This window comes from Protopterus annectens, chromosome 10.part0, assembly GCF_019279795.1.
Source record: "Protopterus annectens isolate FY-2018-M chromosome 10.part0, PAN1.0, whole genome shotgun sequence".
NCBI lineage: Eukaryota > Metazoa > Chordata > Ceratodontiformes > Protopteridae > Protopterus > Protopterus annectens.
Window position 1 is genome coordinate 74,513,549 of NC_056744.1, and position 26,084 is coordinate 74,539,632.

The window sequence follows — 26,084 nt, forward strand, 5'->3', positions numbered from 1 at the left end:
TGCAAGGCCATGGAGCGTATTATCATGGAACTTATAAACAAAGACATTGGCAACCTTCAAACACTGGACCCCACCCAGTTTGGGTTCGTGAAGGGACGATCTTGTCTCCTGAACCTGACTGACTTCTTTGAATCAGTCTCCAGAGCCGTGGACAAGGGTAAGGTGGTCTACACAGCCTATCTAGACCTTGCCAAGGCCTTTGACACCAACTCCCATTATGGACTCATAGATAAACTTACTAAGCTGGGCATTAATCCCTACGTCACCCAATGGGTTGCTAACTGGCTTACTGATAGAACCCACATTGTAAAAGTAGCAGACTCCAAATCCAGCTCCAGACAAGTGGAGTACCTCAGGGTTCAGTCTTGGGACCGCTCTGGTTTGGCATCTACTTCTCTGAAGTACAGGCCAACACTAAGGGACTCTGGCTAACAAAGTTCACAAATGACTGCAAACTGGGAGCAATTACTGAATCTCCAAATGATGTGGATACTCTACAGAAGGGCCTTACAGAAACAGATGCTTGTTGCCAGAGCCATGGGCTCAAGCTCAATGGCAAGAAATGTATAGTTATCCCCTTTGGGAAAAAACATGCATCTGTGAATTACCATATAGGTGGCAGTACACTAAACACCCAAAGTGTGAAAAGAGACTTAGGGACACAGGTGGACAGTGGTCTCGCCTTCTATAACCACATTGCCACAACAGTCAGGAAATCCTTCTATGTGGCACACCTCATTACTAAGGGTTTTTCATCCAGAAAAAAGGAGGTCATTGTCCCACTGTACTCATCCCTCATTAGACCCATTTAAAGAATACAACACCCCATTTGGTATGTACCTCTCAAGACATCTGCATCAACTGGAAAGGCCCCAGAAATACCTCACTAAAAGAATCACAGGTCTAAAGCAGATGCCCTACGCTGACCGCCGTAAAAGACTCCAGCTATATTCTGTCGCATATCATCTACTCAGAGGCGATCTCTGCTTAACATACAAGGCCATGTCAAACCCAGAGCTGTTGGACATGCTACACTTAAAGAAATCCCAATCCATCAGAACCACACGCTCCAGGGATCTAAACCTTGTCATCACAATAAACAAAACATGCTGGAGGGATATGTTCCTGACCCAGAGACTCCCCAGACTCTGGAATAGATTGCCCATACATGTCAAGCAGAGTGCTTCTTTGGCCCTCTTCAAAAGGAACCTTGACGACTGGATGGGAGAAAGGAAATTCACCCCAGGGATCACGTCAGTCGCCCTGCTAGAAAGGGATCCAGGGAAGTAAATTGTGTGGAAAGAAATAGCCAGGGAATTGTTATGGCTAGGCTTGTATAGGACCTAGGGCTGATAGCCTAGTACCAACCTATGAACTATCAGGTCACTCCCAGATGAAAGGTCAGGAGGAAGGAGAGGGGGAAGTTGAGGAAGAATGAAAATTTTCAACACAGATGTATAGTTATGGTGAGTACATAACTTTTATATCTGATGTCATTTTCATTTGTTTCTCAATTGATGGGACAGAGCCCCAGCTGAGAACCTTGGGCGGACCTCATGGAAGGATATTTTGGAGTACCACAGAACCAAAGGCAGATCTGCTTCTGTTCAAATCCAACTTGTAATGAGCAATTAAGGTATGGGCAATGGACCAAGTGGCTGTGGCACAACTATCATCAATAGAAGCTCTGTACCAAAAAAAGCAGATGAAGTAGCCATGGGATCTAGTGGTGTGAGCTTTCGGAGGTCTGGGCGAAGGCAAACCTCGTTGACTGTAGACAGACGATATGGAATCTGTTAACCACTTTGCTAAGGTAACTTTGGAAACCAGTTTTCCCAACCTGCTGGAAGCAAAGGAGATGAACAACCGATCTCTGTTTTTCTAAAATCCTTTGTACTGTGGAGATAAAAACAGAGCTGTCTGTGTACATCTAAAAGATGAAGCATGTATTCACATTTGTTAGAAAAATTTGGAAAGAAAACAGATAAGTTGATGACTTGACTGATGTTCACCTCAGAGGCTACTATGGGCAGAAAAGAAGGATTAGTATGTAATTGTGACTCTATCTTTGTGAAAAACCAAGTAAGGGGATTTTGAGGAGAGTGCTTGGAGTTCAGAAAATTGCCTTGTTGAAGTGATGCCCACTAGAAAAGCCGTTTTTCAAAAATGAAACTTGAAATCAGACTTGGCTGAAGGCTCAAAAAGGGGTCAGAGACAAACCCTGCAGTAACAGCATAAGATCCCAAACTGGAGTAATGTCTTTACTGTAGACCTAAGCAAAAAAGTACTTTTCAGGAATGCTTTGCACAGTTTGGAAGTCACTGGGGGAAGTATTATCGCAAGCATGATAATTCAAAATGGCTGCTAACTTAACTTTGATAGAGGAAAAATTTGCTCTTTCTTAGAGAACTGAAGCAAGGAAATCTAAGACAGCAGGACTATTTGCAGTAAAAGGGTCAAAGTCTCTCTGATGGGCCCAGTAAGAAAATCTTTTCCATTTACTCTTGTAAATTTTTTTAGTGGAGTTTTTCTGGGATGACAGCAATATCTGGTGGACATGGGAGGAAAGCCAGGCTGTCTAATCATTAATGGAATTGGACAAACCATGCAGGCATCTTGAGGCCAACAATGTCCTGATGTGTCATTCCTGAGGGATGAGAGATTAGATCTCGACTGGGGTCAAAAATCCAGGGTGGATGTAGAAGATGAGACCACAGAAAGGGAAACCAACTTGACGAGACCAAAAAGGGGCAATAAGGATAACCTTACTCTCGACCAAAGTGCTTTCTGAAGAAATTTGGGGATTAGAGGTAAAGGGGGGGGGGTAAGCATAAAGGATACTAGAGGGCCAAACGTGGACTAGAGCAACTCAGTGATTCTGCTGAGGGGGTGGATCAGAGCAAATAACCTGCTGCACTTACTGTTGTGGGGAGAGGTGAATAGATTGCAGCAATGTTGACCCAACTGATGGAAAATATTTTCTGCCACCAACTGGTTGACAGACTACTCATGAGACATCAAACTGTACCTGCTGAATTTGTCTGCTAGCGCACTGGATTTCCCTGGGATATGCAGTGCCATAAGAAAGCGGTTGAAAGAAATTGCCCACTGACAGACTCTCATTGCCTCTTAACAAATGGAGTAGAATTGGATTCCCCCCTTTATTGATGTGGCAAAGTATCGACATGCTGTCTGTTTGGATAGCAAATGTCCCTGAAAGAAAGGAGCCCTGAAAGGTCTGGAATGCTAGGAGGACTGCACTCCAGGACACTGATATGCAGATTGGTCTCTTCTGAGGACCATGTGCCTTGGACCTTCCCACCCCAACTGGGAGGCATCTGTGGTCACCGTGGCTACATTTGATGGAAACATAAAGCGATGTCCCTGACAAACTTTCTTAGACTGCACCCACTAAAGCAGGGAACTCTTACAAACCCAATAAAGTTTTATCAAACAGGACAGAGGCTGTAGAAGAACTGTCCATTGAACAACTACAGTCCATTGAAAAACAAGCATATGGAATTGAGCCATTGGGACCAAGGTAATAGCAGCCACCATTGATCCTAAAGCCTAAAGGACCAGTTTGCCTGGCAAGAAGGGTGCTTAAGAATCTCTCTCACCTGCAAACTTAGGGGCTGTATTCTTGTTTGATGGAAGACAGGCCAACTGACTGGTGGTGTCCAGGTGAGCTCCTATAAACTCCAAGCCTTGAACAGGTTGTAGATGGGACTTGGCATAAATAACTGTGATTCCTAAACATGGACATAATTGTACTAAGTAGTTCCTGGCCTTCGTGAAGAGATGTCTGTTTGTGGCGGTAAGGAGCTAGTCGTTTAGGTAAGGTAGGTAAGGAAACACACTGCATTCAAACAGTCTTAGGTGAGCTGCTACCACCACTACCATGCACTTGGTGAACACCATGGGGGCTGTGGTAAGACCAAATAGCAAGGCTCTGAACTGGTAATGACTGGCACCAGCCGAAAGCACAGATATCTCCAGGAGCATCTGTTCAATTTGATGTGATAGTACGCTTCCTGGAGATTGACTGATGGATCACATCCAATCATCCTTCTGTGGTAAAGTGGAATGGACTGAACTGCGACCATCCAGAACTTGGGAGTTCTTTACAAACTGACAGTGCCGAAGTCCAGAATAGGTCTCAGGTCTCCTGTTTTCTTTGGCACTAAAAAGAACCTTAAGTTCCGAATCAACTCTGGTCTGGTGGGACCTCTCAGATGACTCTTTTGTCCAGCAGCTTTTTAATTTCTAAGGCTGCTAACTCCCGCTGACTGAGTGGAACATCTGACAGCCTTTTCCATTTGTGGGATTTGCAAAAAAGGAATTAAATAGCTTCTGGATATAATCTTTTGTATCCAACTGTCATTTTTAATTGGTTCCAAAGCTTCTGGATGCAGAGATAAGTGTCTGCTGACTGCCTCCAGAGTACAGCAGTCAGACAACCCTTCAGGAGTGCTGGAAGGGTTTATCTGAGAAGGAATCTTTAAACTCTTGGTTTTGTGGACCACCTCTGCCACGAGGATTGTATCTTACATTGGAACTTCCCCCTCTGACTCTGGGAGAAGTTTCCCCTCATGAGTCCTGGAAAGGCCCTTGTGACTTTCAGAACAACATATTTTTACAGATTCCTGTAAAATGATCTCTGCAAGGTAGAAAAACATACTCTTACAGCAGACCAGGTCTTTCCATCTTGCTCACTATGGGTAAGAGTCTCCTTCATGGTTGGGCCTAACAAAGAAGATCCATCAAAGCAAGCATTGACGAAAGAAGATTTGGGGTCTGCAAAATTGCACAAACACATTTAGGCATGTCTCTTGACAGCTATTCCTGAATCCGCCACCTGTGAAGACCCTTCTGTTGCATGAGAGATTAACCTCATGGACGCACTGGAAACAGACTGAAGAGTGGCCAGTTGCAAAGACAGCGGTTTGTGCTCCTCCACCAACATGGACCCAGGAGGAGATCTGGAGAATTCTTTAATCAAGTATCGCGGTAATCTGGTGACGTGTCAAATAATTGAGCAACCGTAGAGCAAAATCACTGAAGCATAAACATGCTTTCCAAATATGTCCACCTCCAACACCCTGGAGTCTCTGTTAGGAGGGTGGACAGAAGAGCTACATTCTGCTAGCTCTTACTTAGTGGCAGTCACCAGAACCATGGCATCCACAGGAACTCCCTTACTCCAATTTTGTCTATCTCTAAGTGGAGCAAAAAATTTATCGGTGTGACGAGGGATGGGCTCTATGGTATCTGGTTCCTTCTATGCCCAGCAAGACATGAGATCTACAAGGTCATACACTGGGGGGTAACCAAAGACATAGATGGGCTACTGGGAAGGGGGATCGGAAGACCATCTATCTTTCTGGCTAAGGATCTCTAGAATGTCTAAATCAGATGTCTTCTGGTGTAGACCTTGGGAACCTCTCCCCTTCATCGAATTCAATGTCTTCGGTTAAGGATTCCCGAGGGGAATCTGCCTCTTTTTTGCATGACCTCTTCCAGGGAACCTTGTCAATGGGATGATCTGGACAGTTATCAGAAGAGAGGGGAAGCTTCTGCAGATGAACAACTTGGAAGCTCGAATGGGCTGGCTGCTCCTCCAGGACAAGCTGATGAGGCTCAGAACTCAGACTGAAAGAATGTAGAGGGGTAGGATCCGAAGGGATGAGTAGGCGGGACTCTCAGGTGACAGAAAGCCCTCTCCACCACCTCAAAGGCAGAAGGACATTAGAAGCCGTTGCTGGCTTCACCAGAGCCAAACGTCCAGGCACTGCAGAGCCCTGACTCTGTCCGAAGTCCTGCTGCGAAGGAGGACTCGCACCCAAACTATCCAGTGCAGAGGGGAAGCAATAGCTCTGAAAATCTTGGAGTCAAGCCCACCCCCCTCCCCCGAGTCTGTCACCGAAGCTTCGGCTCAGAGACTCATCCTGCTCTAGGGGAAATCACTCCAAACAAATCATGGACACAGTCAGGGTAGAAGACCTAGCTGTCTTTGGATCCAATGCCCTGACTTTTGGAATTCTCTGATTTGAGGGCTCCGAAATCACTGGACGGATTGGAAAAGGAGAAACAATTAGACGAGACACAGGTTGGAGGCTCATAGATCTGATGGGAGACAGAGACAGTAATACCCCCTTCTGAATTGGAGTCTTGAGGAACTTCCTCATCATCCTATCCACATCTGCTCTGGACAGACTCTGGGAGGATCAGATAGACGATGTGGAAGGAGGATATGACATTCTCTTTGGAGTCTCGTGTAAGTGCGATTGGAGCCGTTGGAAAATGGGCTCTGGTAAAAAGTGAGGGGTCTGAGTCCTAAGAGATTTCAATGTCCCTGACACTGGATCTGTAGGTGTCAGATCCGATCTTTTCAGTAATTTAGCTGGTGGGTCCAAGGGTGGAACAGGTTTCTGAGAATGGGCAGGAGAGCGCTTTCTGTGCTCCCTGGATTCAGAAGAGGATTTTTGTTTCTATGGAGGGGTTTGAGCCCCTGAAACAGATACATTAGTGGAAGAAGCAGATGAAGGAAGCAGACCTTTTAAAACTAGCTTATTGTGGCAATCTCTCAAGGCCCATGAATTGAAACCTGCACAAACCTGACAAGAGATTTAAAGGTTGGCCGCTCCTAAATAATATACCTCTGTGGGCATGAGAATTGGGAATCTTATGCCCAAAGGGAGTACACCTTTTTTAAAACCTGTTGGCTTTTCAGCCATATTAATGCAAAAAAGTTAGAAATAAAAGAAAAAAAAATATATATTTTTTTTTTATTAAAAAAATATAAATGAAAAAGAAATACCTGCAATGGTATATCAGAAATACCATAAAAATGGATAGAAAACTTTAAGAAAGAAAAGAGAATTATCAATGATGTTAAAAAACAGTACCCTGAAAATAATGGATAGGAAAAACTTTGAAGCCTAATGCAGAAAAACATGACAGTTAAACAAGAAAGGGGGGAAGAAATATATGAAAAAATATAACACTCCTTTAGGGGATAAACACCCTTAAAGCTTGAGAGACTGTGATCCACGTCTGAAGCGCAGAAGCGTCAAACAAGACTGAGGTATTACAGGGTTCGGAGGCATTGTGGGTAAAGGGAGGAGGTCGAGAGACTAAGTAAATGTGGCTGAGGATCAGAGGACAGATCCGAGAACAATCAGTTGAGGAATGAATGAAAATGACATCATCAAATAAAAACACTACAAAAAAATGGAAGAAGCTTTAAAAAGATATTCAGATGAGCTGATAAAAATGCAACACTCAGACGTCAAAATGAAGAAAAGGCTGGCTGAGTATGAGACTGCTCAAGAAGAAATGTTTCAAAAAATGGTAGAATCAGAGGACAGAGCACATATGGAAAACTTGAAGATAGATAAAACTGCAAGGAACCACCATGAAAATTGAAAAGTTTTATTGTAGAACGAGCGCTTTCACGCACACACAGGTGCGCTTCATCAGGTTACAATTAAACAAAGAAACCTCATTACTTATATACGAAAGACAATTACCAATTACATAATTATCAGACTAGTAATTGAATAATTAAAACAATAGTCATTCTCCAATTTGAAGAACAAGTTCATGGTATTTAGTGTAGCCCATATTAAAGCACGTATACTTAGTTGCCTAAATGCTCTCCAAAACATTCATCAACAGAATTTATTACCTATCATTTATAAAAACATATAATATGTAAATCTCAAAAGCTAAATACTCTAAAAAGATCATTAGTCTATTCATCGTTTGTAGGTCCATAGGACAAAAATGCATCATGTCGTAGCTCACCATTAGCCAAGAATAGTACCCGCTAAATCAATTCAACATATGCAAGTATAATGTTAAAGGGTTTCAGTATAACAATATAACCCATTTGCCTTTTAATATAACCTGCTTGCCTTATAATAATATTATATAATGCTTGGCCAAAAATTAGCCAAGGATTAACTTAGCCAGGTATAAAACCGTTATCGCTTAACGAGAAATATAGACCATATTGACATGGCTAAAAACGTTCCGCTATTTGCGTGAACAGTTTCAAACTATCTTAAAAATACATAAGACGGTGATAACCTCTTAGCAAATGCCTAACAACTTATTAAAATGACTAAAAGGGACTGTGAACAATCCGCTATTTACGTGAGCATTTTCAAAACTGTCTTGTAAATAATATAAGCCAGTAAAAAAAAACCCTCTTGACAAGTGCCCAAACAACAACAGGCTAACTATAGACATCAGATAACGGGATACGTAGCAGATCCAATAGCATTCAAAAACGCTAGAGATGCATCACATTAAAACATAGCAATTAAATGTTCTTAGAATATATATTTATAATTTATGTACTTATTTAATTTCATGGTGTACATCTCAAGCAGTGTTAGTTAATCCACTTGGTATCATACATTAACCTGATAGTTAAGCTAATAAAGCAAATAATGATAAATGTATATCAATATCTACTCAGAAAATTTAACCTTATTATACATAATAACATGGGCTCATGGAACCAATCCCATGTAGATGTAACCTGTTCCATTTTATAGTAAGTGGTGGTTACCAATGTGTAGAAGACATTGCACAGCAATACAATAAGTCTTGACCATATTTGAGACACCAGAGAGCTGGCATGGGATATGAAATAAAAGTTATGATGGAAAACCAGGATGTGTTCAAAGGATGTATGGCAACCTGTATGTATATTCTGTGGATGTGTAAACTACATAGATACAAGGGGCCAAAAAGAAGGAATCAGCATGTTATAAAGCTCCTAAAAGAACAGGACGGATGCTGACCGTCGAGTTAAGTCCGGGTGGACTTATATGGAAAACTTGAAATTTTCTGCTGTCACAAAAACTGGAAGGAAAAGCTTGTGTGTTGCAGAATCTAACAGTGTGGAGTTTTTTTTAAGTATATTAATAAAAGCGCTTTTGTCACTATAACAGACTTCATCCAAACCATTAAAAAATCAGTTCAAAACATCAGTGCTTTTATAACAAATACCCTGGTTCTAAAACATCAGTGTTTTTATAACAAATCTGCTGCATGCTTATGAGGCAGCATTCATATAATAATTTGTAGTTCTGGAGAACACACATGAAAAAGGATGTGAAGCAAATGGAAACCAAAGGAAAGCCAAAAAATACAGCTGTGTAGATAATGTACCATCACTGTAGATGTTAAAGTAGATCTAAGTTGCAGTACTAAGTCTTCAGACTTCTTGCCATGCTGAAGCCCAACGCCAAACAAATTGACAGTTGTTCACAATCTCACAGCTTGTGGACGTCCTTCTCCATCCTTCATCATGACATTGGTAGTATAAAGCTTAGTCAGCTGGTGCAATTTAGGTCTTTCTCGTCTGCAGTACTGAAGTCCAATACATTTAAGGCACAGCATGACCTGCCCCAGTGACCCTATTGAGAGATGGAGGCTGCATTGCTAAAGGAACAGAGAGTGAGGGGAAAGGGGGGTGGTGAAAAAGATAGGATACCCACCCTAACCCCAGGGGAGATGAGAAGAAGGCAACCAAGAGGGAAAGGATACTGCAACAGTGATCTACTCAAACATCCACAATTATGGTAAGTTATCCTCACCACTATACTATGTTTATCATAGGCAGTGTTGCAGTTTTACATCGTAGGAAGTTCCCAAGGCTTTTTTATTGGGGTGGCTAGACAGAGTTCTGGGCCAGGGACACCAGGCTCTGCAGAATAGCAGAGGGGAAACCCAGCTCAGTTTTGAGATTTCTCTGTTTACTTTCTGCACAAGCCACCAACAGCTGGTCAGATCTGACTGGGAATTTTCATCTGTTTAAGTAAAATCTTAGCTGTTTGTGCACATCTAAAAAGTGAAGTATTTTTCTTTCCCATTGTTCTGTGGACTGGGAAAGAAGACAGGGAGATGAGCAGCATGGTTCAAAGAGAACTCTGAAAGCACCATGGGCAAGAAGGAATAATTAGTTCTGAGGTAACACTGTCCCTGTGAAAAATGAGGAAGAGCTTTTTGCATATCAGAGCTTGTAGCTCGGAGATGTGCCTAGCTGAGGTGAGTACCAGCAGGAAAGATGTTTTCCATGTAAGCAAGATGCTGATGCCACTGGTTCAAATGATGTCAATGTTAGTTTTTTTTCCCCAGCACATAATTTAGATACCAGGTGATGCAGATTCACATGAGGGTGGCCTAAGACTCAAGATCCCTTTGAATAATGGTTTCATATGGGGGTGAGAATATGGTGGGGGGAACATGAGAAGGCTGGTTGGCAGATATGGCTGAACCTTGTATTTTTACACTAGATTAAGACTATCCTTTGTAGAGGAGGGACAGGTATTCTAAGTACCTGTTCCAATGCTGCTTGGGTGTGTACAATACAATTAGCCTTGCACCAGACAGAAAACCTTTTCCATTGACACATGATTTCTTGTTACTCAATGTTCTACCCTCAGTTAGTACAGTGATAACATGCCCTCTGAAAAAGACCAGTTATTGATTCCATCCAGACAATCATCCAAAGCAGCCAATTTGAATGTTTTTGGGTTAGGATGAATTATAGAACAAAAAAATCAACTGGCATGAATGAAGTACATACCACAAACTGCTGAGGAGAAAGATGCTCTACATATAGTTCCTCTCCATCCTCTGACTCCGACTGTATCTCCTTAGAGGGAAGTGTTTCTTTTTTAAGGTGAGGTTTCTGGCACAAGTTCCTTTTCCAGTCTGGGCTGTCTAGACTTAATGAAGTCTTCCTCCAACCTGACTATGTCCTGTGGCGAGACCTGAGTTAAGGAGGTAGGGGACTCTGGCAGCAATGGCTGTGGCAAACCTACCTTTTTGGTTTGGGAATTTTTGGCTTGGGGGAAGGCAACAAGGTCTCAGATTGCTGGCAGTTCCCAGATAATTTGTCCTAAACTATTTCTAAAGGAACACTTCCCTCACACTAAGTCGCCAAAACCCTGGCATCCAAAGATGGGGCCTGCTTAGCATCTTCAGACCCAACTGATGGTCTTGTACCAGCATGTAAGGACTGGGTAGAAGTCATGGTAATATATAGAGGGGACACACCAGTGGACTCTGACCTATTAGATGCTGGACTGGGGGGGGCCTGCAGAGTTTCCTCTTCTGAGATGGCAATCTCCAGATGAGGTGGGGAGTTGGACATAGAGATGTTTTTGCCCTCCTACATATCTTCCTATTTTGGGTATTTGTTTTTTGCCATTTTGGAATGATGGCCAGGAGCCACAGGATGACTTAAGCAAGCAAACACCTAGCCCTACCCGATTCTAAATGCTGCTGGAGTGATTCAGCCCTACATTTAAGGATTCTGGTTTTAGACTCTAGCACAAAAGGGCAGTTATGCATATTGTGCTGTGGTCCTAAGAAGAATAAACAATAAGAATGGAAGTTTTTATGGGGGATTTGCTTCACCTCCCAAAGGCAGTTATAACTTTTTTAAACATTAACATCCAATATGAAAAAATATTAAGATAAGAAAGACCTCCAGTGGGGTACGTATCTAAATACTCTGGTAGTTCAAGCCAACTGATGTACTAATGATGCTTACAAAATGTAGTCTTTTGCATCGGACTAAAACAACAATAAAGAACTGAAGATGGCACTGGCCAATGAACCTTTACACTTCTGATGTCAGACAGCAAAGGACATTTACCAGATTGGGGGGATGGTGAAAGACTCTCTTACTTAGGCCAGATATAGGCTTAACCAAAGCAGGAAGGTCCAAAACTTCGTACTGCAACACTGACTATAATGCTAAAATGAACATGTGTTATTAGAGGGTAGAAAGAAATAAGTACGAACATCTAGAACTGCTAAACATGTACTCACACAAAACACACTAGGGGAAAGATGTTATAAAGGTGCTGCAGTTACCACATGGGAAAGATGAATGGATAAAACCAAAGCATAAGACACCGAAGGAACCGCAAGATGTGCGTGAAGGATACTTGCTTTAACCTGGACCAGGTAAAGTATTTTTTCAATGAGTGAATTCAAGACCTTAGCACTAGGTTGCCTAAGTTAATTGCAGGTTGTGAATCCAAAATGGCATTTAATAGGGCACAGGACATCCTAAAGGAGTTAGGCAACCCAAAGTGAAAAAGACAGCAACTATATGTGGATGTTCCACAACAGCTGAAAGATGACACAAGTAAAAATGTATCCAAACCAGTACAACGTTAGCTCTTTCATAGTGACAACTCACTACTTCTTCAGACAATAAACGCCCTCACAACATAAAAAACATATACATTCATTTCAGTTAAATATTCAAATCACATAAATTGCAAGACATTCATCTTAATGGAACAACCCCATTATTTCATAAAACCAACATCATATATATCAGAACTAAAACCTGATCAATGTGCATCCACATTATCTAAAACACACATTACTTAAAAAACATACAATTTTTCAATAGAGGTTTAAGTGGGACTACTGAGTCCCTTTCCCAAGTATGCCCTTAATCTTGTAGTCCACCTGGTTTCTGATGTCTCTGTATTACTGACAGTGTTCCCTTCCCTTTCATTGGGTGTAATAACTTCAATTGTTAAAAACCTAGAGTATCTCCATATACGGAAACATGTTTGGCCAAAGCATTCGTTAAAGCTGCATACCTAATATTCTGTAAATGTTCCCCAATTCTAAATCTGAGTCTTCTGTTGGTTTTTCCCACGAAGAATGCCATACAGACATTGCAAACAGACAGACTGACCATATTCTGCGAGTCACAACTCGCCACAACGTTGAACCTATATACAGTTCCATAATCTGGATGTTCAAAACTACTGGTATCCAAAAATCTACAAAAATGATTACACCTATTACAGGAAAAGTACCATATCTGGTATTTAGACTTCGAACCTTGGAACTCTCACTTGGATAACAGAGAATCCTCTTGAGGGATTTCTTGTTTTTAAATAAAAAACTAGGTCTATCCCCCATTATAGTTCTTATCTCCAGATCAATTAAGATGTTCCAGTGTTTCCTTCCAATATCTGTAATGACATTAACATTGCTAGAAAAATAATTGGGGAAAGGGACACATCTCTTGGTATCCCTTTTCTCCTGCATATTACCACTATTACGTGAAAAATATGGTCTGGCTCTATCTCTTCACCAGGCTGGGATTTCATCAAGTATGTGATGCATCACATTATCTGTATACCCCCTTTCAATAAATCTTGTCCTCAGATCTAATAATTCTTTCCCAAAATCCATCTCACTATCAAGTCAACCGAGAAGCCCTCATACCTTGCCCCTTCACTATATTTTTAAAAATATGTTTCGGATTAATACTAATTCTGTGGAGTAATGCGTTCCTATGACATTCCTTTCTATAAACTTTGGTGGTAAAATCCATTTTAAAATCTCTAATGAGTTTAACATCTAAAAAAAATCTATCTCCTTTAAGGAATGATTCATGTCGAATTTAAGGAAAGTGGTACTTATTCAAATCTATAAAAACTCTCTAAGTCTAACAGACTTCCATGCCATAACAAAAACAAATCATCGACAAAACGTCTGTAAAATACTACCTGATCCCACTTCTTTGATCTAATAACATTCTCATACTCCTAGGTGGCCATGACCAAACTAGCATAACTGCTGGCGCTGGATGCCCCCATGGTCACTCCATCTCTCTGCAAATATAACTGGTGATCAAATAGCATATTATTATTTTCAAGTACTAATTCCATGAGTGAACACAATAAATTCATAAACTTATGATCATATGTACCACCGCTCATTAAATATGTTCTAAGCATTTTAACACCTATAGTGTTAGGGATAGATGTAAATAAAGATCACACATCCAATGTAACTAACCTACGACACATTGAATTTGCAACACGACTGGACCCTGACTAGTAAAGATTAATGAACAACGAATGTGAGAAATCTTGTAGATAGCCACAAATACCCAGCAGGTCAATTAAATATGCTAAATGAAAAACTGGGTATCCAGTGCCGACAAAGCAGGACAACATGCTTCTCTACACCTTGTCAAGTGTATAATGGAGGCGGGTCTATCTGGCAGAGTTCAACTTGCTAATGCTGAACTCTTCAATCCTTGCTTTCCTCAGGAAATCTCTGCCAGTGTGGCTTCAAAGTGTGCGCTTGTCAGTGATTCATTTCTTTTTACACAGCTCTCTTTTTTTCACGTTGGTGCACTAATGGAGTCGATAGATATAAGCTTGGGTTGGGGCTCCTGGCAGCAATATGACAATACACTGGGATGCCTCAATCTCCTTGCCAGCCCACAGTATGGATAGGAGCATTTCTGGGAATATAAAGGAGTGCACCAAACAAAAAAATACCCTTACCAAGAGTTACCAGACTGAAGACACACACACACACACACACACACACACACACAAAGGTGAGCATCAGGTAAGAGTAGCAAAAACAACACATAGGCAAATGAAAATGCTGACCAGCTGAGTCAAATGAACCTAAGCCAAATTTTCTCAATATACTTGCTGCAGTCATAATACTTTTGCAGTTTTCTTACCTATGATGTGAAAAAAGGCCAGAAGCATATTCTAGCAGGAGGAACTCTCGCATGTTGGTTCCAAAGCTAGAAGAAAAAAGTCCTAATGTCACTTCTGTAGTAAAGTACTGCTCACATTCTCACAAAATATACAAAACTGTCTTTGAATTATTAATCTCTCAGTAAAAAGTTATGTACTCACCATAACGTTCCATCTGAGTAGATATACTTCATTTTTCTGCAACCTGCGGGTATACGGATCCATAACAGATCCGAGCCGGCAACTTTTTTCTGGCATCTGCTCCAAGCTCCGAGCACAACCCCTTACCCATAATGCCCTACCATCTCCTATCTTCCCTCAGATCGAGTTTGCTGCAACTAAAAATATATATGCAACTCAACCCAATAAACCAACCCTGAAAAAACAGGATAAGGTCCACGGGACGGAGGGAGGGAATGTTGCAGAAAAATGAAGTATAACTACTCAGATGGAATGTTATGGTGAGTACATAACTTCTTTATCTGAAGTAGTTAACTTCATTTTACCTGCAACCTGTTGGACAGAGTCCCCAGCTACTCCGATCCTGGGAGGCCCTTATGGAAGGATATTCCTGAGCACCGCAGAGCCAAAGGATGCTCTAGCCCTGGAAATCAGATCCACTTTGTAATGGGAAATGAAGGTATGTGAATTGACCCATGTCGCTGCTGCACAAATATCGTCCAAAGGTACCCTAGACCAAAAAGCAGCAGAAGTCGCCATGGACCTGGTAGAGTGAATTCATGCAACTTGTGATTTTGTACACAAATACAGTATAAGGTGTATATTCCAGTGTACTGAAAGGAAGTTAATACGTGAATAACACGTTTTTTAAGCTAACAACAACTATATTATCATGTTACTTTAAAAATTTTTATATTGTACGACTGATTAATTGGATCTGATAAATCAATCAATCAATTTAATGGATGATATATATATGTGTGTTACAGGATGTTGCTTTGTTCTGAAGAAGTTTCCATTTATTTGGAAATGAAAGCGCTTAACCTATATTCAACTTTTATCGTGTATTAAACTTTTGTGGCATTATACATCTTGGACTGAAGAGTCTGATTTTGCTGTCTTGGTGACGTTTTATGGGACAGCCTTTATCGAGTCTGTTACGGGACTACACATTTTTATTACTAGTTTAATTTCTCCCGTTTTCCATTTTGTTCTTTACCTGGTAGAGTGAGCCTGAACTATACCAGGAGGAGATAAACCTTTTGCTTTGTAGGCATGTGAAATGCAAAGAGTGATCCATCTGGCTAAAAAAACTTTAGAAATTGCTTTTCCCATAAAAGCTTTGGAAAAGGAAACAAACAATTGATCAGTCTTGCAGAAAGACTTCATTCTATGAAGATAAAAACAAAGTTGTCTATGAACATCTAACAAATGGAGTTTGTATTCACCTTTATTTTGGAAGTTGGGAAAGAAAACGGGCAGATTAATGGACTGGTTTATGTTTGCTTCAGATGCCACTTTAGGTAAGAAGGAAGGGTTAGTACGGAGGGAGACCCCATCCTTATGGGAGACCAAATATGGAGGCATGGCAAACAGAGCTTGAAGCTCAGAAACTCTCCTAGCCGATGTGATGGCGACTAGGAAAGCTGTCTTCCAGGATAAAAATTTTAAGTCCACCGAAGCTGCGGGTTCAAAAGGAGGGGCTACCAATGCCTGTAAAACAAAAGTAAGGTCCCAAGGAGGTACAGAATCCTTGACAGGGGGCCGTAGCAGAAACGTATCTTTAAGAAAAGCCTTACACAGCCTAGAGGAGGCTAAAGCCATGTTGTCTTCAGCAATGTGAAAACTGGAAATGGCTGCCAATTGTACTTTCACTGTGGAGGAACTAGCTCTTTGCTGAAAGATACCAGACAAGAAGTCCAACACCGCTGCAACAAGGGCTGTAAAGGGATCTATTTTTCTCTGTGAGGCCCAAATGGAAAAGCACTTCCATTTACTGCAATAAAGTTTCCTACTGGAGTCTTTAAGAGAGGCCAACAGAATGGATTTTTACCTGGGATGAAAGACCGGGAGTCCTGGCAATTAACGGAACTGGAGCAACCAAGCTGTTAGCTTAAGACTGCCCAGATCGGGCGGACATGTTCCTGATGGATGGGAAATCAGATCCGGGCAGGGATCCAGAACCCACGGGGTAGCTAAGAGATGAGACCAAAGGAATGGGAACCAAACCTGACAAGGCCAGAATGGGACAATGAGGATCACTTTGCACCGTAGTCGGTAAGCTTTCTGAAGAAACTTCGGAATGAGAGGTAAAGGTGAATAAGCATACAGAAGCCCGGGGGGGGGCAAGCATGGACGAGAGCGTCTCTGGGGACTTCCCCTGGTAAGGGAATCAGAGCGAAGAACTCGCTGCACTTCACGTTGGAAGGAGATGCGAAGAGATCATAGCAAGGCTGACCCCATGCAAGGAAAATATCCTCCGCTACTGACTGTTTCAGAGACCACTCGTAAGGCATCAGAAAGGCCCGACTCAATCTGTCCGCTAAATTGTTGGAGCGCCCCAGGATGTGCTTTGCTATCAGAAACCGACCGGTGGAAATCGCCCATTCCCACACTCTAATAGCCTCGCGACATAGAGGGTAGGATCTGGTCCCCCCTGCTTGTTGATATACCAGACAACCGACATGTTGTCTGACTGAATTGCAATCAATCCGAGAGGAAGTACTGTGTGAAAGGTTTCCAACGCTAAAAGCACTGCCCTCATCTCTAGAACATTTATGTGCAAACTGTTCTCTGCCTGGGACCACGTGCCTTGGATTGTCCTTCCCGAACAGTGTCCCCCCCCACCCGAGTTGGGAGGCGTCCGTGGTCACTGTGGTTTGGACTGGAGGTGATGCAAAGGGGCGTCCTTTTGATATCTCAGGTGAAGTTAACCACCAAAGAAGACATGTCCTGAAGACATGACTGATCTTGATCGGAAATTCCATGGGCAGGTCTATCCAAGACCACTGAACCATCAGAGTCCATTGAAGAACCCGCATGTGAAGGCGCAGGTCTACTTCTATTCGCTGACAGCCCATTTCACTGAAACCCATTTGGTCGACAGCTCATTTCATTGACAAAAGTATTCAAGGCAAAAACCTGGGTTTTGCCCCCCTCCCCACTGTTGTGCGACTGTGGAGTTGTTATATATAGTTGGGGGGGTGTGGGGAGCAGAGCCCCCCACAGTGGGGGGGGGGGTGGGGGGTGCAGCCCCCCACCTAGAATGTTTGTCGATGAAATGAGCTGTCGACCAAATGGGTTTCAGTGAAATGGGCTGTCAGAGAATAGAAGTAGACCCGAAGGCGCGCATAAGGGAGAATAAATACTGCGGCAGCCATGGAGCCCAGAGCCTGGAGAACCTCGCTCGCCTTTGAAGACTTGGAGTTCGCTATCTGAGCTATGTGTCACCTGAGATGTAGAATCCTGTTTGGAGTTAAGAATACCTTCATCTGCAAAGTGTCTAACATGCCCCAATGAAGTCTACAACTTGTACTGGCTGCAAATGGGATTTGTGAACACTGACTGTAATTCCCGATAGCTCTGCTAACCAAATGAAATAAATACTGGCAAGACACAAGTGATGCTTGTTGGGTGCAGCGAAGAGCCAATCGTCCAGGTATGGAAACACCTGAATACCCTGAAGCCTCAGGTGAGCCGCTACAACTGTCATTATCTTGGTGAACACCCTGGGGGCTGTGTTGAGACCAAAGGGTAGGTCTCTGAACTGAAAATGAATGGCTCCCAGCTGGAAGCGCAGAAACCTCCTGGAGCTTCTGTGTATTTTGATGTGGTAGTAAGCATCCTGAAGGTCTAACGAGTACATCCAGTCGCACTCTCGGAGATAAGGTAGAATGGACTGTACGGTGACCATCCGGAATTTCTGTTTGGCTACAGACAGGTTTAATGTTGATAGGTCTAGAATGGGCCTGAGGTCCCCCGTCTTTTCTGGCACCAAAAAAAACCTCGAGTAGATGCTTAATCCGGACTGATTGGGGGGGACCTTTTCAATGGCTCATTTGAGAAGCAGCTTTGAAACCTCTAGAGCTGCGGCCACCCTGTGAGCGGGTGGAACATCCGGGAGGTGTTTTGTAATATTTGGAGGGGCAATGAAAGGAACAGAGCAACCTCTGGATATTATCTGAAGAACCCAGAGATTTGTCGTAATGGACTCCCATGCCGCTGGGTGTTGAGGGCAATCATCCCCCAACTACCTCCAGAGTAGGACAGTCGGGCAACCCCTCAGGGCTGCTGAACGGGTCTATCAGAGAAGGGTTCCCTAGATCCGAAATTCCTGGGACCCCCTCTACGTCTGGGTCGGCGTCAATCCTGTCCCGCTCTGCCTCTGGGGGAATAGCTGTCCTGAGAATCCCGGGAAAACTGAGATTTTCTGAACCACATCTTCTTCTGCCCTCTGATTCCTAGAGAAGGACTGCTGAGGGTTAGAGAAGCAGACTCCGACGGCAGATAAAGTCTTCCCATCCTTTTCGCTCTGGACAAGTGTGTCACGTACTGTCTTTCCAAAAAGGGAAGAACCATCGTAGGGAGCGCTGATAACCGATGCCTTGAAAGGGTCCGCGGACTGACACAATCTGAGCCAGGCATGACGCCTCATGGCTATGCCTGTTCCAGCCGCCCTAGCTGTTCCTTCCATGGCATGGGAAAGTAGCCGCATAGATGTGTTTGAGAATGACTTCAGAATAGATATTTTCACCGAGAACAGTGGTCTGTCATGCGACGATAAAGACTCTGGGGGCGACTCAGCAAATTAAGAAGCAAGGTCTCGCTGAAGCCGAATCACATGTGCCAAATAATTCAGCGCACGGATAGAAAAAGTTGCTGAGGAGTATACGCGCTTCCCAAACTTATCCACTGACCTGGACTCCTTTGTCTGGAGGGTGGACTAAGGAACTCTCCTGTGATAGTTCCTTCTTTGTGGCCGCTGCGACCAACATAGCATCAACTGGGGCTCCTTTCGAACAGGGTTGTCTGTCAGAAGGGGGATTTGAGGATGGGCTCTACGGTGTCAGGCTCCTTCCATGCCCTCATGGTGATGAGGTCCACCAAGGCGTCTGCTGGTGGGGACACCCAAGAATTAGATGGGCCCATGCCAAAGGCCTCCAGGAAAACTGAATCATACCCAGAAGGTTTTGGGGCTGACCAACCTCCCCTCTGGTGAGGGATCTCCATAATTTCTCCGAAGGAGACGTCTTCGGGAGGTGATCTGGGGGAACCTTCTCCTTCATTTAAGTCAGTGTCGGTAATGAGGGACTCGGGGGAAGTCCAAGTGCCTCCTTTTGCACTTGCACTTACGGTGACCCTCTTCAGTGGGACTTTCAGAAGGGGATCCGTGAGCAGCAGGGGTTTCCTCGGGGAAAATGACCTGGGGATCCTTAGGCACGGGCTATCCCTGAGACAGGATGAAGGGAGTCATCGTGAAATCCAGGGGGGCCTGGGTGGTATCCAAGGGGATGGGCTGGGGTCTCAATCCCTGGGAGAGAACCCTCTCCACCACTTCGAAGGCCGAGGGAGAAGCCCTCCCCGGATCCAAAGCGGGGACAGGAGCCGAAGACAGGTTAGCCTGGGGTCCGAGGGAACGGATCGGATCTGAAAAGGTCGGAGCTGAAGAATCCCTTCCCCCGGGTCCGACTCCCTGTCCGCGGCTCCGAGAGTCACTCAAATCCGAACAAGTCGGATCCGAGGAATTCAGGGTAACAGCCGGAGTCGAGGTTAGAGGAACCATCTGCGCCGAGCTACCAGCTCTGAAAAACCTTGGATCCAAGAGCCGCAAAGCCGAAAAACGGATCGGGGAAGGAGAGATGGGGCGGAAAAGAGCCATGGAGGTTGCCTCTCCAGAGGGAGAGGGACCTGGCAAGACTCCCATCTGGATTTGGGTCTGAATAAATCTCTGCATCATCCTGTCCATATCCATGTCAGATAGGCTCCGAGTCGACTTCGAAGAAGCCACCGACTCTGATCTGGCTGGTCTGCGCAGTGGGGAGGAGTGCCTCGGGTCCGAATGTTCCAACGGCTCCGGAGAGAAACGAGGAGACCGGAGCCATGGAGAAAAAGGCCTCATGGTCTTAGATGGGAGGCTGAGAAAGAGCTCCCTGTCTGGAGACCTCTTACGATGCCTGTCCTTTTTCTCCCTTTCCTCTCTGCGCTTTTCCTTTTCCTTCTCTTTTTCCTCATCTTTGGCAGACTCGCTGACTGAAGATCTGTCCTTTGAAGACCCATCGCCAGACGAAGAGGGAGGATGAGTCCCTGTCTGGGTGGAAGGTGGTACATTAGAGACCACGGCAGATTCCAGCATGGCAGCAGGGAGAAAGCCTTTGGCAACTAGCTTGGCCTTATGATCCCTAAGGGCCCTAGGGTTCAAACCTGAACAGACAGCACACTGAGTGGACAAATGTGCCACTCCTAAGCATTTCACACACAGAGTGTGACCATCGGCCGGGGAAAGCTTATGGCCACACACTGTACATTTTTTGAAAACAGGCTTTGGCTGGTCAGCCATAGCCCTGCACTCCAAGGTACTTCTCCAAAAACCACAAACACACAGGTAGGGGAAGGGCAGGCCTAACTACTACTCTACACAAAAAACTTTTTTTTTTTTTTTTTTTTTTTTTTTTAACACCGACGACCAAACGAGATACTACAGAAGGGGAGGAAGGGAAATGCTAGTCAAGCACACCTAGATATCAGCAAACAAATTATACTTACTATCCCTGAGCTCAGAGCAAAGGAGACCACGATGCACACTACTGGCGCAGCAAATGAGATCTGAGGGAAGATAGGAGATGGTAGGGCATTATGGGTAAGGGGAGGAGCTTGGAGCAGATGCTAGAAAAAAGTTGCCGGCTCGGATCCAATACGGATCAGTATACCCACAGGTTGTAGATAACCATGTTTTAAACAATAAAAAACTGATGTCCAAGGTAAGAAAAATCAAATATGGTATAAAGCAAAACAATCCTGCAAAAGATTACCTCAAAGAGGAGAATGCACCTTTCATAAATTTCTAGATTTTTTTTTTTTTTTATAAATTTGTAGATTTTGAGGATAAAGCAGATAAAGGGGAAAGAGTGCCCCTTGCCTTGTTCTTCTGTTCAAACACAACTTGTCAGAAAGGAACCCTCTCATAGCAGCTTTTGAAAAATTGTACCAAAAATGATATGGCCCCCACGACCAGTTTAATGAGTCATTATTTCATCAATCTGCCGAAGAGTTACAATTTCCAGTACTGAATGAGACACAAATAATCTTAAAGCTCCCTTAAGTGTAGAAGAGACCATTGCTGCTGTAAATAAGTTGAAACCAGGTAAATCACCAGGGCCTGATAGTTATGTGGCAGAATTTTACAAGACTTTCAAGAAACAGTTAGCTCCAATACTACTGAAAGTATACAGATACATAATAAATTATGGTACCAAAGACCTGTATATCAATAACTCAAAAACTTTTAGTTATGTACTTACCATAACTTCGGATGTATGGGATCCATCTCGCCTACATTCATAACTGATGGGTTCGGAGCCGATCCGTCGGCTCCGACTTGGCCACTATATACTAGAACGAAGTCTCTCATTGGCTGGGCTTCCCCTTATCCCAGAATGCACCATGCCTGCTTCCCCAGATCTTGTTTGTTCGCTTTCATACATTCATACAGATACAGAAAACACATACCAATAACTGTAACCAACTAGAGCCCTTCCAGAGGAGAGTTCAGCAAGAGCAATATTTCCTCCAAATCCAAAAGGTAGGGGGAAGGAGGGTGGGTATGTATGCGAGGCGAGATGGATCCCATACACCCGAAGTTATGGTAAGTACATAACTAAAAGATGTAATGGGATCCTATCTCGCCTACATTCATAACTGATGGGACAGTGTCCCTAGCACCTAAATCCCGGGTGGCTCATTGGAACACACTCCTGAGAACTGCGGAACCAAATGCAGCTCGGCCTTGGGAAGCCACATCAACCTTGTAATGAGAAATGAAGGTGTGCGGAGAAGACCAAGTAGCAGCCGCACAAATATCATCTATTGAAACTTTGGAGTGAAAAGCTACAGAGGTGGTCATAGCCCTGGTAGAATGAGCTTTAAGTGGGAAAGGTAACTCTCTGCCTGACTGGGAATAAATGAAAGAGATGCAATCCTTAATCCATTTGGCTATGGTGGTTTTGGCAACTGGTAGACCTAACCTATTCTCCGCAAAGGACACAAACAGTTGGTTAGATTTTCGTGTCTGACTGGTCCTATCTAAGTAAAAACGCAGTTGCCTGTGAACATCCAACTGGTGGAAGGTATATTCTGCTCTATTAGAAAAATTTGGAAAGAAAACGGGGAGCTCCAATGATTGCTGAATGCACAAAGGGGATGCTACCTTAGGCAAAAAGGATGGATTCAATCTGAGGGAAACTCTGTCTTTATGAAAAATCAAATAAGGAGGAGTAGAACAGAGAGCCTGAAGCTCTGAAACCCGCTTAGCAGAAGTTATTGCCACTAGAAAGGCGGTTTTCCACGACAGAAATTTTATATCACAAGTGGCTGCCGGCTCAAAGGGACGGGCAGTTAAGGAGGCCAGAACCAAATTTAAGTCCCAAGGGGGCACAGGATGAGCCATAGGAGGCCTGAGGAGCCAGGCTCCCTTAAGAAAGGACTTGCAAAGTCTGTTAGCCATTAAGGAAGGCTCTATGGAAACATGAAAATTAGATATAGCCGCCAGTTGAACTTTAATTGTGGAGACTGAAGAGCCTGAATGAAACAATGAAGCTAAAAATTCCAAGACCTGAGGAACTGGGGCCGTAAGAGGATCAATGCCTCGCTGCTAGGCCCAAAAGGCAAACCTTTTCCATTTGCTGGAATACAGCTTAACGGTGGACGGCTTGTGGGAAGAGGACAAAATGTACATCACTTCTGGAGAAAGAGAGTTCTCTCTAACTAAGGATGGAAGTGGAGTAACCAAGCAGCCAGTCGCAACGACCGAAGGGACGGATGAGAGTGTCCCGACTGATGAGACAACAGGTCCGGCACTGGGTCCAGAATCCAAGGGCCCTGTACCGCATACTTCTGAAGGAATGGGAACCAAACCTGACGGGGCCAATGTGGGGTGACCAAAATCATGTGGCTCCCTACATGAAGAGCCTTCTGAATCACCCTCGGGAGAAGGGGAATCGGGGGGAAGGCATAACCCCATTTGGCAAAGATCTGCGCAGCCACTCTGTTGCTGAGGGACCACTCGTGGGGCAACAGGAGAGTCCTGCTGAGCCTGTCTGCAATCACATTGGCTTTCCCCGGAATGTGCGTGGCTACTAAGAAACGTCGAGTAGCTATGGCCCAGCGCCATACTCTCACGGCCTCTCTGCAAAGGGGGTAGGACCTGGTCCCGCCCTGCTTGTTTATGTGCCAAACTACCGACATGTTGTCGGATAGAATCGCAATAGTACCTTGGGGGAGAGCATGATGAAGTGCTTGCAAAACCAGAAGCACCACTCTCATTTCCAGGATATTGATGTGAAGGTGCGCTTCGCAATCCTGCCAAGTGCCTTGGACAGACCTGTCCAGATAATGACCCCCCCACCCTATCTGGGAGGCGTCCGTGGTCACTGTGGCAACAGGGGGCTGAAGGGTGAAAGGACGCCCCCGGTCCAGGTTGGACCGACGCAGCCACCAACGGAGGTCCCGACAACTGTCCGTAATCAGAACCAGGTGGTTCAGGGGAAGTTCTTGGTACGACCATTGAACCGATAATAGCCATTGCAGCACCCGCATGTGCAGCCTGGCTAACGGTACTAAGAGGATAGTTGCAGCCATCGTGCCCAATAACTGAAGAATCTGTCTGGCAGGAACTTGAGATTTGGGTAACAAATTTAGAATCTGTGATCGTAGAACCTGAATTCTTTCTGATGGCAAAAATGCCCGCATCCTTTTTGTGTCTAACTCTGCGCCTATAAAGGTGATACGCTGAGATGGCCACAGCACAGATTTTTCCCAATTGAAAGTGATTCCCAGCGAGAGACCCAAAGTTACTGTGGCCATCAGCGCTCGAATCAGTAGATGCTCGGAGGTGGCAGTGAGGAGCCAGTCGTCGAGATAGGGAAACACTTGGAATCCTAGACTTCTCAGGTGAGCTGTCACCACTGCCAGACACTTGGTAAACACCCTGAGGGCTGTGGTGAGACCAAAGGGCAGTGCACGAAACTGGAAATGACTGGTTCCTAGGTGGAAGAGTAAATGACTCCTGGACTCTTGATGTATCAAAATGTGATAGTAAGCGTCCTTGAGGTCTATGGAGCACATCCAGACATCCTTCTCCAATAACGGGAGAATGGAGTGAAGGGTGACCATCCGGAACTTGGACTTCTTCACAAAATGATTTAATGAGCTTAGGTCCAAAATGGGCCTTACGTCCCCTGTCTTTTTTGGCACCAAAAATAATCTTGAGTAAGTTCCTGATCCGATCTGGTCGTCGGGGACGGGCTGGATGACCCCTTTGCTTAGCAGCTTTGAAACTTCTACGGCTGCTAGATCCCGTTGACTGGGTGGCACGTCCGGGATTCTCCTTGTAGGAGGAGGGGGCTTGAAAAAGGGGACGAGGTAGCCTCCGGTTACAATGCGAAGCACCCACTGATCCTTGGTTATAGATTCCCAAGCCTGTGGGTTTTTCGCAAAACGACCCCCGACTGGCTCCGGAGAAGCACAGCCGGGCCACATCCTAGGGATATTGAGGGTAGGAGGAACCACGAAAGGAATCGTGGTCTCGAGAGTTACGAGGGCCTCTGCCTCCTCTAGGGCGGCGTCTTCCTGAATCCCCCCCCCCTGCCTCTGGAGGGGGGATCACTCGGTGGAGTAGAGAGGAACTTTTGGGATTTTTTAAACCACATTTTCCCTCCTCTCTGTGCCTTGGGATAAGGTCTAGAGGGAGCGGAAAAACGGGCCCCAACGGCAGTCAAGGTCTTGCCCTCCTGCTCGCACCGAGTAAGTGTGTCCTTCACCTTGGGTCCAAACAGAGAAGACCCATCAAAGGGGGCGTCGGCGAAGGAAGACTTAAAGGCCTGTGCAAGTGGACACAAGCGTAACCAGGCTTGTTTCCTAAGAGCCACTCCTGTGCCCGCTGCTCTACTCGCCCCTTCGGCCGCATAGGAAATGAGCCTCATGGACGAGTTGACAATAGAAGATAGGGTAGTCATCTGGGCGCCTACGGTCTGGGCTAACGCCTCAGGAAGATTACCCGCAAGAGACTCTCCTAACTCCTTGAGGAGGTCCCTTTGGAGCCTTGTAAAATGACAGAGGTAGTTCAGCGACCGCAGGGTAAAGGTCGCTGAAGAAAGGGTACGCTTCCCGTACCTATCCATGCTCCTAGAATCCTTATTAGGAGGATGAATAGACACTGAAGCCTCTGCCACGTCCTGCTGAGTGGCAGATGCCACCACCATAGCATCAACTGCAACACGCTTAGTGAGGAATTCCTTCTGGGGAGGGGCTGAAAGAAACTTATTGGGTCTGGCAGGCACCGGT

At 44.5% G+C, this 26,084-nt stretch overlaps 1 protein-coding gene across 1 annotated transcript in view; it reads right to left on the reverse strand.

Annotated features, from left to right (window-relative positions):
- Nucleotides 1-26,084, reverse strand: part of NUP85 (nucleoporin 85) — a 1,184,651-nt gene that overhangs the window by 415,757 nt on the left and 742,810 nt on the right. The window contains exon 13 of the mRNA XM_044085035.1: nt 14,549-14,614. Within this exon, the coding sequence (XP_043940970.1) occupies nt 14,549-14,614 (66 nt within the window). The remainder of the gene's footprint in view (nt 1-14,548; nt 14,615-26,084) is intronic.